At 44.8% G+C, this 14,729-nt stretch overlaps 1 protein-coding gene across 6 annotated transcripts in view; it reads right to left on the reverse strand.

Moving 5' to 3' along the window:
- Nucleotides 1-3,301: 3,301 nt before the first annotated feature.
- The window catches only part of LOC138580567 (WAP four-disulfide core domain protein 3-like), a 96,559-nt gene continuing 85,131 nt past the window's right edge, over nt 3,302-14,729 (reverse strand). For all 6 annotated transcript variants that reach the window (XM_069651215.1, XM_069651212.1, XM_069651214.1 and 3 more), the window contains 2 exons: nt 4,349-4,547; nt 3,302-3,471 (listed from right to left, as the gene is read on the reverse strand). In XM_069651215.1, coding sequence (XP_069507316.1) covers nt 4,387-4,547 — 161 coding nt within the window. In that variant the 3' untranslated portion in view covers nt 3,302-3,471; nt 4,349-4,386. The remainder of the gene's footprint in view (nt 3,472-4,348; nt 4,548-14,729) is intronic.

A 14,729-nucleotide genomic window follows, 5' to 3' on the forward strand; every position in this document is an offset into this window, starting at 1 on the left:
GGGCAGTTTGGTTCAGGTCCAGGGATGCTCCGAGAGCATTGTTTTGAATGGCCTGTAGCTTGTTCAGGTTTTGTTTGAGGTCCCGCATTAGAATAGTCTAGCTTGGATAGCAAAAGATCACGGGCAACTGTGAGGAGGTTGGTGGTGGATAGCAAAAGGACTACTTGCTAGTATGAGTTTTGTCATTTAGGCTGTTGTGGAGGCAATGTTGTTGATTTGGCGGGTCATATTGAGTGAGGCTCATGTTCAGCTTCTGGAGCCTGTCACTCCGAGCCACTATTCTATTCAACTTCTTATTCAATTTCTCCATCACTCGTCTTCCTTAAATGGCTCAATTGGCTTCACTTGTTTTTCCACAGCCTTTACGTGCATCTATGGCCTGATCCCCCTGTGAGCTCGTTTCCGTGTTCACTGTCAATTCATCTGGGTGAACCCTTTGGTTCCTCCTCACACCTTTGCCAGATTGTACTTCACCTTCCATGTGCTCATTACCGGGTCTGCTCCTTCTCGCATCTTGTACACCTGGAGAGTGCCCCTGGGCGGTAGCGGTGCGCGGTTAAAGTCAACATAACATGCATGCCAACGTTTTGCAGCACCTGGGAGGGAGATTCTGCTGCAGTGAATTCTCCCATTGGATAGCCTTTGGGTACGACTTATTTTAAGTCGGAGAAAGTGAAAAACAGCAACATTTTCTATGAGAAAAAACCCACAAAATCGTGAGTCTCCCGCCTTAATCGGGAGGGTTGCAAGGTCTGGTCTTGCCCCTATCCACTGCGATGCTCATCCTCTTTTGCTCGGTCCGCTTCCATGCTCTCTTCTGTCCCCTCTCTTTTTAAAAACCTGTCCTATTTATTCTCACCCCTGCTAATGTTTTCAGGGTACCTGCAAAACTTTTATTTTCTTACAATTATGCAGGGGTGCACTTAGGCCAAGATTCCGGGGGGGGGGGAGGCGAAGGTTGGGAGAGGGGCTAACTTCAGACTCTATGGTGAGGGGCAAACTTACTTGCGTGGGGGCATCTTACTACTTCACACATTCTAATGAGACTATACTGGTTCAGTTTCAATGTTAAAAGCTCTCCCCTTCACATCTGAAACATACACTTGAAGACTGCTGTGAGAATGGAGAATGAGCTGTCTACTCCCCCCACCCTTCCAATCACTACTCTGGCATGCACTTATCACTTATTAACACCCCATCACGATTTCAATTGCCTGAGAGTGTCTGTATGTGAGCGCAGTTGTTAACAATGAACCCTTTTACATTAGTAATTGCCAGGTATTCGTTAACTGTGCAGCCCAAGGCACTGTTTATTGGCTGTGTCCTGTTCTGTCCTGCCAAGGCTCTGTAGGTCAGGCAGGCCAAGTCAACATTCCACAACATTTCAAGCAGGGCGGGGCCTAAAGCCCAATCTACCCAATGGTCGCTGTGCCACTGCAAATATGTACCTTTGCATTGTTCTCTGCTCAGGCATGAACTATAGAAACCAAATACATTAAATTAAAATGATCTTCGCTTCATTCCCCACGCATTTACAACAGTAAGCATCTCTTCTTAAACTGGCTGAAGTAGTCTCACATCTTGTATAAACTACAATCAGCATGGCCATTGCAGACTCCATCTTCAGCTTTAATGAGCAGTTGTTTGCAGTTTAGGGATAGATTGCTTGATATGAACGGATTACCAGTCACAGTATGCTACGTATATTTTATTTAGACTTTTCTCCATTATAAACAGATGTATGTCTGTGATTCGGATTATATTATAACCTTGATATGTTTCCTGGACGTGCTGCAGTGGATAGTACGACTCATGTACTTTCACTGCCGCCTTAACCCGTGATGAGTTATTTCAGGTGAAGATCTGAGAGATTGTATTATTTCATCAAAATTCAAATAAGGGTTATTTTTTGCATCTCCAAATGAAACTTTCCATTGAACAGCATTGGACTTGAGAATTATTTTTGAAGGTCACGAATGGGATAAATATCCTTTTTCGACCAAAATGATTGAAAATATTGGTGAGGCCTGTCAAATGAGGGTATTTTGCGTGCGCTGGGCATGCATGTATGTAGGTGTCTTAAAGCATACTCCCTTTTCTCTTCACACCACACACGGTTGCCCCGCTCTCCAGTTTTAGATGGCAGGCTCAGTAGCTGCCTCTCCTCTTTCACAGCCTGGGACTAATCCTGGAGCAGAAAGAGTAGTATTCTGCTCTGTACTTTCTCCATGCACGGCAAATGTTCTGCGATGGAACCACAGTCCTCTGACCTACGGAGCTTCCGCATCGCAGACACTGAAGCAGCCTTGCGCCGGACCTTATGATCCTGTCACTCCGAGCCAGGACAATGTCACCATCTGTTGAGGCTTCTGCCCACCCAGAAACCCCACCTGCCTAGAGAAATGAAGGGGTGTTAATCTGGACATGCCCCCAGCTCTCGCCATCTCTTTTCTCAAATAGTACTGCTCTGGGATTGCAGGCAACTTTATGAAACGGGGCAAGAGCCAGGGAACAGCAATGCGTAGTTCAATACCACAGTAAGAGGGGGGGAACTGCATGCATGGTGGCCTTTGCCCCAGTGATTTCTCACTGTGCTCACTTTTAAGCTCATTCTCACTCTTAGACACCTATTCACCATCACATTAGCCCCTCCTTCCTCCCCTCACACACCAAGCTCTTCTTCCCCCAAGAAATACCATTGAGGGGGCGCTATATGCTGTATAATGAACATACACGTGTCCGTGCGCGCACACAGACACGTGTGTGCACACAAATGTGCGCACACACACACACACACACAAACACATATACATTACTTGTTATTACAAACAAGATATTTCAAGGGCTCAATGTTTCCCAACATGGATAATTATGGGTAGACAGTGTATAAAGCCAAGTTCTCTGTGTCTGTGCCTTAGTCTATATGACTAATAGAGTATCTTTGTCCAAATCAACGTATGTTCATAGCTTGCTATTGTTCCGCAGTTTCCCTATAAAACACACAGAAGTTTGCAGAGATCTTTCTACATAAGGTTGACCCCAAACAATCACATCAACTTCCAAATGACATGCGATGAGCACCTGATCCTATATCTTACAGAACATTACAGAAAGCTTGCTTATGTGACCTCCAGTCCACAGTTGAGGTGGAGGCTAATGGCGAGGTAGTAGATTCCAGGAAGTCCACTGTAAATAAATGACCATGCTGGCTGGCTGAGAAGGAATTTTCCCCATAATATATATAGTTTCTGAAACCATTCCCATTCACACTGTTTTGGAACGTATGCACACAATACATCACTCTGTTGCATAATAGCTACTTTTATTCTTACAATATGTTCAGTGAATATACAGATTCCAAAGGGAAGGCCCTGATGTTTGTCTTCATCAACTGGGACATATGTTAGGTGATGACAAAGGGAGGAAACCCCGCCCGGGTATCAGGATGGCGGTACCACAGGGATATTCCAACTAGAGAAAAAAGAAAAGAAAACACAAAACTGTCAGTGCTAAGTATCAGACCATCTGGTTTGTACTCTATAGCCCCCCCTCCCCCTAAGCTCCCCCCCCCCTAGCGTGATAGACATGAAAGTCAAATCGAATTAGCTGGTATCATTGTGGATGATGCATCTTGAGCAACTTCATCTGCAATTCCTTCGTGAACACTTATCAAGATCCAAAAAAGGGTGGCAGATTTGGGAAAGAGGATGTTAGGGACTGAGACTGGAAGAGCTTTCAGTGCACTCTATGGATGGCTGGGACATAAGGGTCTAGGACGAAAGTGCATGTTCAGAGTGCCCTCTACAAAGTACATAAACTTTGATGATGGGTGAGAGGACTGCAGAAGGATCAACATATATTTCAGAGCAGAAGGGCGCTGGGCAGGTGAAAATATAGAGGACCAAGATTGCAGAAGCACAACCAATGGGTCTAAGGATGCAGGGCCCATTAGAGATTGGGAAGGTAAAGAAGGAATGCAGAAAAAAGGCTCCCAAAGCATGCACGTGGTTGGGCCTGGAGGACTGATGATGGAGGGCATCAGCTGCAGCGTCTCAAGAAGGCAGGATCTTACATAATGATGGCAGAGGGCTTTAAGCATCTTTTACATGAGCCTTGAGAAAGGCCTTTAGCCTTAATCCCTTTGGCCTTCCCCTGCTCATTCACATTGGTCCCTCCTTTTCTTTTGAACAATTTCAAGATATTTATTACATTCCTCACATTCACAACAGCGAGTCTACTGAAATTCCCCATTTTCAGTCTTTGAAAATCCATCTATCACAGGTGCTTGGAGGAATTGTGTTCCCAACATTCCTGCAATGTATCAGGTTGTGCATCCTTGCATTCTTACCTTTTTTAACCTTTAACCATTCTCTTGCATTTCAAGGCTCAAACAAACGTCGGCTCTGTGCAATTCTGGGAGCAGCCAACAATGCAGCACTTTTGGTCCCCTGTGCAATGGAGGTCCTTAGTACATACAGGATTAGGATCAGGGGTATCGTTTGTTTTCTGGCACGATGTTGATGGCGCAGGGCACACTCCTGGTTTGTCTGTGGAGAAGAATGGGTGTGGAAAGAACATGAACTACTCTCTAGGAATTTCTAGAAAGAAACACGATTGAGGGAATTTACTTAGCTGAAAATTCACAGCAGAATGCAGAAACTCAGAGATGGGCTTTTTCTAATATTCTAGGGTTCACAAAGTGGCGTTACAATCAGACATAATAGAATTACACCACTTTTTGTGCTTCGAGAGATTTGGGATGTTTTGACAAGCATTGTGGGGCCACAGAAAGAAATTACTGTTTAGTGATCACAGTTTAGTTTGCCATTCCGGCTCATCCTGCCAAAAAACACATTGTTTTCAACCAATCAATTTCATGCTGATGCAATCGCATAAAAGCAGATGGATTTCATAAGAATTATTGTCAATCCATCCCGGCACGCGTGCATGGTGGGAGGCACTTACAAGTACAAAGTACACTCTGATCCACCAGCTTTTCACACCTTATTTGCTCTTCCTAGCACAATTTCATGCATGGACTAAAGTGCACAAAGGTGCACACATTGGCAGTCTCCTCTGTGCAATTTAGACGTTTAGGTAAAGGAGTAACACAATGTTCACATCATATAGGAAACAGTCTAAAACCCATCATTGGAAGTGTATATTGGGCTTTCTGTTCTTTCTCAGCAGAAGGGTCTTGGACTTTTGGCAAATATCGAAACACTTAGGATGCCACCCTCTCCCTGATGATGCCCAGCAAGGCAATAACACTTGTCTGGGGTTGCTGTTGGTACCTTTGTTCAGAGGGGAATTTCCTAGCATTTCGGTGCTGGAATCTCAGGACAGGCCGATAAGATAACTGACATTTCCACTCTGGAAGGCATGTAGAGCTAAAACATCCTTATAGTCCTTCCTCAATAGGCGCCATCCCAGACTTCCCAGAAGAGTGCTCTCACACTTTTGGAAAATTGTAAAATAAGGTTTTGATTGCCAACAATGAGGCTACAGCTATTATTATTTAGAGAAGAGATCTAACAGATCTAACCCCAAACCTTATGCTGGCTGGGCTTCAACTGGTTTAAACTCCAAATTGAAGTGGGCCAATGTGCTCTTCACCCAGATCTTCAAATATTTATATTTATTTCTCAGAGACATTATGTTTCAACAAGAACCACACACATTTGGATAAACAGTCATTAGCGTAGTCCCGCAGCGGTGCTTTAGAAAATGTCCTTATCGAAAATGAAACCAGGTGATGTTAAATGTGAGCTAGAAAGTGAATTAGATTCATTGAGTATACAGGCAGGGGACAGCAAGCAATACTGATAGGAGATGCCAGTGTATTTACAATGAGGGCAGCGCATAGGAGGTTTGGGGAGATGTTGACATATTTCGGGAGCTCTTTCAGTGTAAAAGAGATGGAACGTAGGAGTCCTTGTGATTGGATGAATGTTAGTGGTGCTTTTGATTTCAGTGGGAAAGGGGCTAGAGGGGTGAGGGATGTGATGGGATGCACAAGGCGAGGGAGGGTGAGAAGTGGGGAGTAGCGTGTGGCAAAAGAAACCTGGTAGACCATATGATACAATTTTAGAAGTGGTCGGTTGTGCATGGATTGCCAGCCAACATGGAGTAGAGTTGAGAGGTGGATGTAGAGCAGGGTAGCTAGATGGCGCGAGTTGAAATGTTGGGTTTTTGCCCATGGGTGCAAAAGATTAGAAGGGGGAAGCCCAAGAGGAGGCTCTTGTAGTAGTCATGTACCAGTGCAGAGATTAAAGGTTTTGTGGAGAGGTGAATGAGAAGGGAGCAGATTTAAGGATGCTCAACAAATTGATCGTGACAGAAGTATTATCAGAGGTGATGGAATGTTGGAGCGTCAAATCACTGTCGAAGAGTACTCCAAGAAAGGCTGTTGGAGAGGGGTGGATGTGTGCGTCTACTGGGATGGGGAAATAGAATACTTTGGTGTTAGACGAGTTGAGCATACGACATCAAAGTGTCTTCCAGTTCACAATGGTGATAGAGAGTCTAAGATATTTTAAGAAAGATCCAAGTTGAAAGTGGGAAAGGGGAAAAAGATCTGCAAGTCATCCCGCAGAGGCAAAAGGAAGAGCCAAAGAAGCAGATGAGTTTACAAAAGATAGAGGTGTAGGGTTGTATGTGAAAACACTAGTCATACTGAACATCGGCAAATGTTAAAAATAGAAGACATTTTTTTTAATGTCAGCATGAAGCCATTTTATAGTCTAGGTCCAGCATAATAAGCACAGTCCAGTCCTAGAACATGTTGGGAAATATCTGGATAGTGCAAGAAAAACTATACCCATCACCGGGGTGATGTTGAGGGACAAGATTAGTGGGCTGCAGCTAGGTGGACCCTGCTAGGAGGGTATGTCATCAGAGATTTCTATGTTGGTGGAGATGGAGAAAGTTATGATCCGAGAGGTAGGGAGCAATGCAGTGTGGTGTCTGGGGTACTGAAGTTAGACAAGGCTAGAAAGAAAGGACTGTGATCCACAATGTGAAGCTGTCAGAAAGGTCAAGGAGGATTAATGTTTGAGGTGATGAGTAGTGAAACAGTTGGAGGCTTTGGACAAGGCCATATCTATGCAGAGCTTAATGCAGAGCTCAGATTGAAGGGGGAAACAAGAGTTTTTTTTCTCAAGTAACTGGTGATCCTATTGAAGTCCACATGGTGTAGGATCTTAGAATAATGTGGAAGAAGGGAGACAACCCTGCAGCTCGCTGGATTGGATTGTTTGGGTCAGCAGGGAACTTTGAGGATAAGTAGAACATTGGCTTGCTTGAAGCAAGCGGGGGAGGATTACAGCTGTGAGGGAGTGACAGGAGTAGTTTATAGGAGTAATGGCTTTCATGATTTTGTTGAGCATAGAGATCCATTAGATCACATGACGAGTTGGCTGTCATAAGAATGCGAAGTAGCACAGCAGATGAGGTTGAGCCAAAAGCGCAAAGGCAGGATATGGGCGAGATAAGAAGGTTTGAGGAGAAAGGGTGATAAGGGGCAGTATGGGTGTCACAGATCTTGCAATGAGAAGTACATTTTAAAGTCATTATAAGAGGATAGATTTGAGGTGGGGCAATCAGCATGAATAGGATGGCCAAAGGAAGGACATTTGTTTGGTAAAGTAATTGCATTTAGCAGTTTTCAGAGCCTTAGTGAGTGCCAAGAGAGAATTCTTGAAGATGGTAAAGAGTGGGGGGAAGTGAGATGTGTGCCAGCGGTGGCAAAGGCATATTTTGGTTTTAAGCCAACAACCCTCTGAGGTATCGTTTTTTAACTTTCATTCGTAAATAGAAGAGATGGTTCTTACGGGGAGCGGAGGTGGAGAGATGTGGAGGACAGAATGGTCGGATAGGGAAGGGTAAATAGTAAGGATAGTTGTGGTAAGGGATGGTGACAGAAAGAGGAAGCCAGTAGAGTTCCTTTGTGTAAGTAAGTAGGTTGTGGTGAGAGGTCAGTGTAGAAGAAAGTTAAGGGCAAGTTGGTGGAAGCAAGATATTTTCAGGAGGTAGAAGGCTCCATAATAGCAAACTGAGATTTGGTGGGAAGAGAGTCAAGGAGGAGGATGCGGTCAGGAAAGAAAGTATTGAGGTGCACAGAGAGCCTGTAATCAGGATCCCAGTGGTGAGTGTGCGCAAGGAGTTGAATGTCAGTGTGTTTAAAGCATGGTGTGAGAAAGTCAGATGCCAAAAAGGGGGCGGGGGACTGGCCTTGGTGATCATTAGGCTAACTTCACCTCCGTTGATGGCCAGCAGGGGGATCATGAATGAAGGATCTATATGGATCAGGTGTTAATTGCCAAACATCATGCAACGAAACAAATAGCAAAAATGGCACAGGTCATAGGAGGGATATTCCTTTTTTGGAAGACCTTCAATAAACAGCCTATAGACAAAATGTGCAGGATGTATCAAGGTAAACTGATAGCTATTACCAAATAGCAGATGGGTGTGAGGGGTATGAGAAATGATGACACATTGCAGATTAGCTTCTGTAAGAGGTTCCTTGGATAGCCAACTTCTTTTGCTTCCTATTTGGCAAATACTGATCTGTGTTTACAGTATCTTGAGATCTTGAGTATCTTAGTAGCTCAGCTGCTAGATTATCTAGAATAGCATTAGATCTGCACATGTTTTCTGAGATGGAGTTGATTTCATGAATAAAGTATAAGCAATCATGCCTGAGTGTAATCAATGCAAACAGATGATGTAATGAGGATTAAGAAAGGGATGTCTCTTATCTATAGAAAAGTTAAATGAGATACAGGTATCTCTGTAAAGGTTTAATAAAAGCAACTGCCAAAATGTGAAACTACAGAAGTTCTCTACTGTGTCAGTCTCTAAGATATCGGAGTTTGATACGCTCCTACCACACCCGACATAGTTTTCTTTTATGAGTGACCGAGTTTTGTTGACAAGATTTCAGTTTAACTTATTTGGAATTAAGATCGATTTCTGCCAAATGACCAATAGACTTTCTTGGGAACATGGATGGTCTGTTCTGTTCAAACACTCCAGAGTCGGTCCCATGTGCTACTTGCTCTCTGAAATATAAGATTATAAAGGACATTTACCTTGTTTGTGTCCATCTTTGATATGTCTTCTATGGGCATTGTCCATGAAGAATAAAAGGGCATTGAAACATTTTACAGAATGCCTTTTCACTAAGAAACAGGTCCTTGTAATTGTTTTCATTTAGCAATCTATGTTTATGAACATATGCAAATTTCAAAAATGTTCATTACTATAAAGTTATTTGTATAGTTTTAATCCTCGGAATTGTGTTTTGGTTTTAGATAAGAATGTTTATGAGTTTCTGAAATTAAGCATGAATCAAAAAATTAATGAATGCATCAGATTCGGCATCAGGGGCAGCGTGATCGTATCAAGGGGTGTAATGCAGTATCATTTAATGCCCATGGCTTCAAGTTCTCGATGTGGGAGTCGACTGGTAAAATAGGAAGGCTGTTTGGTTTTTTGCAAAGAGAAAGTCTCAGGAGGATAGCTCAGAGGCAGCATGTTCGCCTTGGAAGCAAGACGACACAGAGGAACACAGGTTCCATCCCCAGGTCCACGCTTAGAAACCTCTGGGTATTAAACGCTTTATAAATAACCTATATCATATATATATATGGGCACTCCTTTTCCCAGTGTAGGAGAAAGGGGGTTGGGGAGTTGTGGAGAGGAGGTGAAGGGCATCAATGAGGTTGCAGCACGGTTCTCAGCCAGGACAGCTTTTATGGGTGATGCAAAAGACAGGGATGCAAAAGTAATGGGGAGATGGGGAGATGGGGGTGGGAGACAGGGGATTAGGGTACGTTTTAATGAGTTGGAGGGGGATCAGAGTAGGAGAATGAGAAATGATGGAGGGAGGAGAAAGCTGTAGTGTCCCAGTAGGTCACTAGTGACCAAAGTATAAATTACTGGTTCACTGATGACCAAAGAAGAGGTAGCGACAAAGTGCTGTTTGCTGGGCCACTAGAATCCATAGTAGGTCACAGAGTCACAAGAGGCCTGCAGATCACAGCTTCACTAGTGACCAAATTACAGGTTATAGGCTCACTAGCAACCCCATGACAGGCTACAAGGTCACTAGCGACCAAAGTATACTTTGCAGCGCCAGTGGCAATCAAAGTAAAGGTTCTAGGGTCATTAGCAACCGCAGCGCAGGTTAAAGGGTCACTAACAACCGAATTAGTGTTTGCAGGGTCACTAGTAACCAAGGTATAGGATTCTGGGCGTTTAGGACCAATGCACAGGTTGCATGGTCACTGAAAACCAAATTGTACTTCTTTTAAGATAGGAGAATTGGATGAATTCAACATCATAGTACATGAAGGGGTGAGCCGCTAGGGACTCAAGTTGTTCCGCTGCTCCCCTATGTGTACCCCAGAGGGTGGAAGGAGAGGGATCCCACAGACTTGACCTTTAAGCAGGTGAAGTATGATATGCTCAGAAGTGTGGCAGATCTCTGGCTCAAAGGCATTCAAACGAATCTATGAGGGAATACCAGAAAAAACCTGGTGTAAAGCTCTCAAACACTTTTGTACGGGAATGGTGATAATCTATTTCCCAGGAGACAGAAGAACTCTGGAGCAGCTTTACTTACACGTTATCTATAATCAAACCCTGCAGGGAAGCGGGCAGGCCAAGCCTTGTCAAACCAGCATAATGTTTACAAATTAACATTCTAAACTTGCGAGCAGGATTAAGGAAGTTGCTGAACTCACCACGTGAGGGAATTGTTCAACCACAAACCCTGCAACTGGGTGGAGAAGCTGTGAGATTTAAAGCATTCCTAGTGACAGTAGGATGCCACGAGTGCCCAACCAGGAGCAACTGCAAAGGGGCTACAAAAGAAGGATAATGAGACGAGAGGAAAGGGAAAGCTGTCGGGAAGCCAGGGAGCTTCACATTGATCCCGGAGTATACAGGAACACTGCTACCTGGAGGAAGTAAACCTGCAGTAGATTTGGAAGAAGGTAACTCAGAGCACTGACCAATGAGAGGGTAGGCTGAATGCATACATGGTCCTAGAGTAGAGTCTCCCAAGCCAAGCAGTACAATCAGAAGAAAGCCTGAAGGGAAGAAGTTAATTGAATCCTGAGAAAGACCAGCGTCTATGGGGAGACCTGGAGTAAAAGCTAGGATGCTAAGGTGAAGCCTGAGAGGAGAGAAGCGAGAAGCCTGGGTGAGTTCTTTTGCGGCTTCATACTTTATTTATTTGGATTTATAAAGCGCCAGCGGCCCAGGGGCATTGTGGCACTGTTAAAGGATACTTGGCTTGGGCAGAACATACAGTTTACATAGTGAGATACAGCATACTTATTTCAGGCTAGTGAACAGATGCAGGTCAAGCTACAAGGAGGCATTACATACAGCAGTAGCGGTGCATGTGGGTCCACCCTCTGGGGGGAGGGGAGCTAGTGGAAGAGTTGTGCTTTGAGTGCCCTACGGAATAGGGAGATTGAGGGCTCTTTCCTGAGGGTGGGTGGTAGCGCATTCCATTTCTTGGGGGCTAGGACGGCAAAGCTGGATTCTCCTGCTTTGAGTCTTTTGTAAGTAGGGACCATGAGCTGGTTGCAGTGTTGGGTCCGTTTAGGTCTGTTGGAGGTGGCTCTGTGGATAGCTTCTGACAGCTAAGGCGGTCTGTTTGGGATAGACATGCCCTCTTTCACTGGGAGCCAGTGGGTGTTTCGTCTAGCCTGGGAGATGTGCTCTCTCTTGGGAATGCTGAGGGCTGCTCTTAGTGCGTTGTTTTGTGTAGTTTGTAGTTTATTCAGGGTTTTGGAGGATGTGCCTAGGAGTAGGACTTTGCAGTAGTCTAACTTAGCTCCCACTGTGGCCCTTTCTATGGCTAGGCAGTTTTTAAGGGAGAGGTAGGATTTCACAGCATTAATGATCTTAGTTGTTAGTGCCGCAGAGGATGCTATCGCATTCACTTGGCGTGACATGGAAAGTGTGGAGTTTAGGTATACCCCTACAGTTTTGGCAGCCATTGCAGTGGTGATGGTCGTATTGTCAATGTCGAAGGATCCATACTTGCTATCCAGTTTGCTGAGGACTTGTTTGGGACCTAACAGTAATATTTCTGTCTTGTCTCCATTGAGACAAAGACCATTAGCCGCCATACACGCCTGGATGATACAGTAGATCTTGTTGAGTGGGGCTGCATCTTGTTCATAAGAGCCAATAAGTGGGAGAAGAACCTGAGTATCATCGTTAGTGTATGCTATGCCGTGATCATCAAGGTCGTTGTAAAGAGGAAGGGTGAAGATGTTGTAAAGGGTGGGTGAAGTGCAGGATCTCTGGGGGACTCCGCAGTGGATGGGGGTGGGGGTTGCGCAGTCCTGGTCGGAGAATACGCTCATGAGTCTTCCTTCAAGGAAAGAGGTGATCCAGGATGTGGCTTGTTGGGAAAATTGTGCAGCATCTTTGAGATGTTTGCAGAGGATCTTGTGATTCACAAGATCGAATGCAGCGGAGAGGTCTAGGAACAGGAGCAGTGCTGGTTTTCCTTGGTCCATGGTTTGCTGCAACTGCATTTTTAAATCTAGTAAGGCTGTCTCGGTCCCGTGGCGTGGGCGGAAGCCTGATTGCCTTTTGCCAAAGATATTGTTGTTTTCCAGGTATTGTTGAATCTGTTGGTAGGCTGCCTTATCTAATATTTTTTAGCAAAAAAGGGATGGTGGTTATCAGTCTATAGTTGTTTGGTTGGTCTGGATCAAGTGATGTTTTTTTCAGAAGCGGGTGAACCCAGGATTCTTTGAGGGAGGGGGTAACAAAACCTGAAGATAGAGAGGCGTTGATGAAAGCAGTGAGAAAAGGGACTAGAGGTTCTGTACAATCTTTAATCAGGAATGCAGGGCATTTGTCCCCTTACAGGAGGAGGGTTTGATTCCGTTCATCAGTGCTATCACTTCTGTTTCAGTCACTTCTCTGAATGAGAATAGTTGGTTGTCTTTTTTGTCGGGATGACAGTTTGATGTAGAGTGTGTGTTGGTTTTCGGGAGGGCATTGAGGTCAGTTTTTATTTTCTCTTGGAGGGTGTTTATTTTATTTATGATGGCATTTTGAGTGGTGATGCACCATGCTTCATCTTTTACTGTTTCTTCTGTGTTTGTTGGCGGGGATGCCAGCAGGGTCGGATTGGCCCCTCGGCCTTGCGGCCCGTGGCTGGGCCGAAATCGTCCCTGGGGAGTGGGGGCCGGTTTCTGGCCATGCCTGGGGCGGTTTGGAAGAAAACAAAATGAAAACAAAATATATTTTTTTAACATTTTTTTGTATGATGAACATTTGGCTGTGGTGATTTCTTTTTTGTACTGAGAGGCAAGTGTTTTGTATGCCTCTAGAGAGGTGGGAGATGGGTGGGATTTCCATGTTGTGAGGGCCAGTCACTTCTTTGCTCTAAGGTCTAGTAACTTTGGTGTAAACCATGAGTTACATTGTTTTTTATTTCTCGCTTTTTTCGGCAATAGTAGTGCAATGGTGTACAGGCCTGTTTTTATAGCAGTGTTGTACAAGTCTGCCAACTCTACGGGGTCTGTGGAGAATGGGGGTTTTGGCACTGGGGCTGCCTTAAGGAGCGGGATTAGCCTTTCCTTAGTGAGGAGCCTGGAGGATCTAGCCATCGCTGGGGAAACTGGTTTAGTAGGTATGGGCTTGATTACCGTGCGGATGAAGAAGTTAGGAGGTGATGGTCGGTCCATGGGCAGGGGGTGCTGGAGCTGATATCGACGGAACAGTTGTGGTCAGCTATCCAGTCGAGTATATGCTGTTTGACATGAGTGGGGTCCGTAACTCTTTGGATGAAGTCCATGTCAAAGAGTGCTTTGTCATGGGCTTTGCTCTGTTTATCTTTAGAAGGACTAAAGAGTCCAAACTGGGAGCAATCCTTGCAAAAGCCTTCCTATGAGAACTTGTATGTTTTGTTGTATTGGACTAGGTTTGGATATTGGAGAGTAGGATTGGTGAGCTCTTTTCATGGCCCCTCACTGGAACATTTGCTGCATAGCTTAGGGTTGCCATAAGCCTACGGGCTTTCTAACTTTAGAATGTGGTATTTTCTGTTGACCATTTCACTGAGCATTACTTTGTGGACTAGGGGGATCCTGAAGGGACAATGACTCTTAAGCATAGGCTAAGAACATTACTGTTTGGACATGTGGACATGAGGAACACCTGGAGAAAACCGCACTTTGCGTTGATCCATCCCTGGAACTGTTTGCTATAGGAACACCCTTATTAGTTATGGATGCTTCCTATAGGTGTTTGGTAAAACCACTACCCTATCTGAATAAAGCAATAACAGCTAAGGTAGGGGGGATTGCAGGTCAGGAAATAGCCTGTGGGCCGAGTAACAGGCTCGAGCGGAGCAAATACCATGAGGTAAAGCCAACCTTCTGAGCTTCCTGATCGGCTGAGAGGTGCCAGTACATCACCTCCTGGGTACTAATACGGAATAGAACCATCTCTTGTGAAACCCAATTCTATAGTGTCACATGTGTCATTGCTTGGCCTAACCACGTAGGTCACTAGCAACTCAAACTTCAAAAGAACAGTTCTAGAGCCACTGGCAGCCACAGTAGAGCTCAGAGGGTCACTAGCCTTTAAAACAAGCAAATGTGTATGGTGGTTCATGCATTGGTGAGCATCAGATTCCCGCAGAGGGATGGTGATGGCAATTTGTGTCGAAGGGGTCGGGGGGA

Source organism: Ambystoma mexicanum, chromosome 3p, assembly GCF_040938575.1.
Source record: "Ambystoma mexicanum isolate Mex_15411 chromosome 3p, UKY_AmexF1_1, whole genome shotgun sequence".
Taxonomy (NCBI): domain Eukaryota; kingdom Metazoa; phylum Chordata; class Amphibia; order Caudata; family Ambystomatidae; genus Ambystoma; species Ambystoma mexicanum.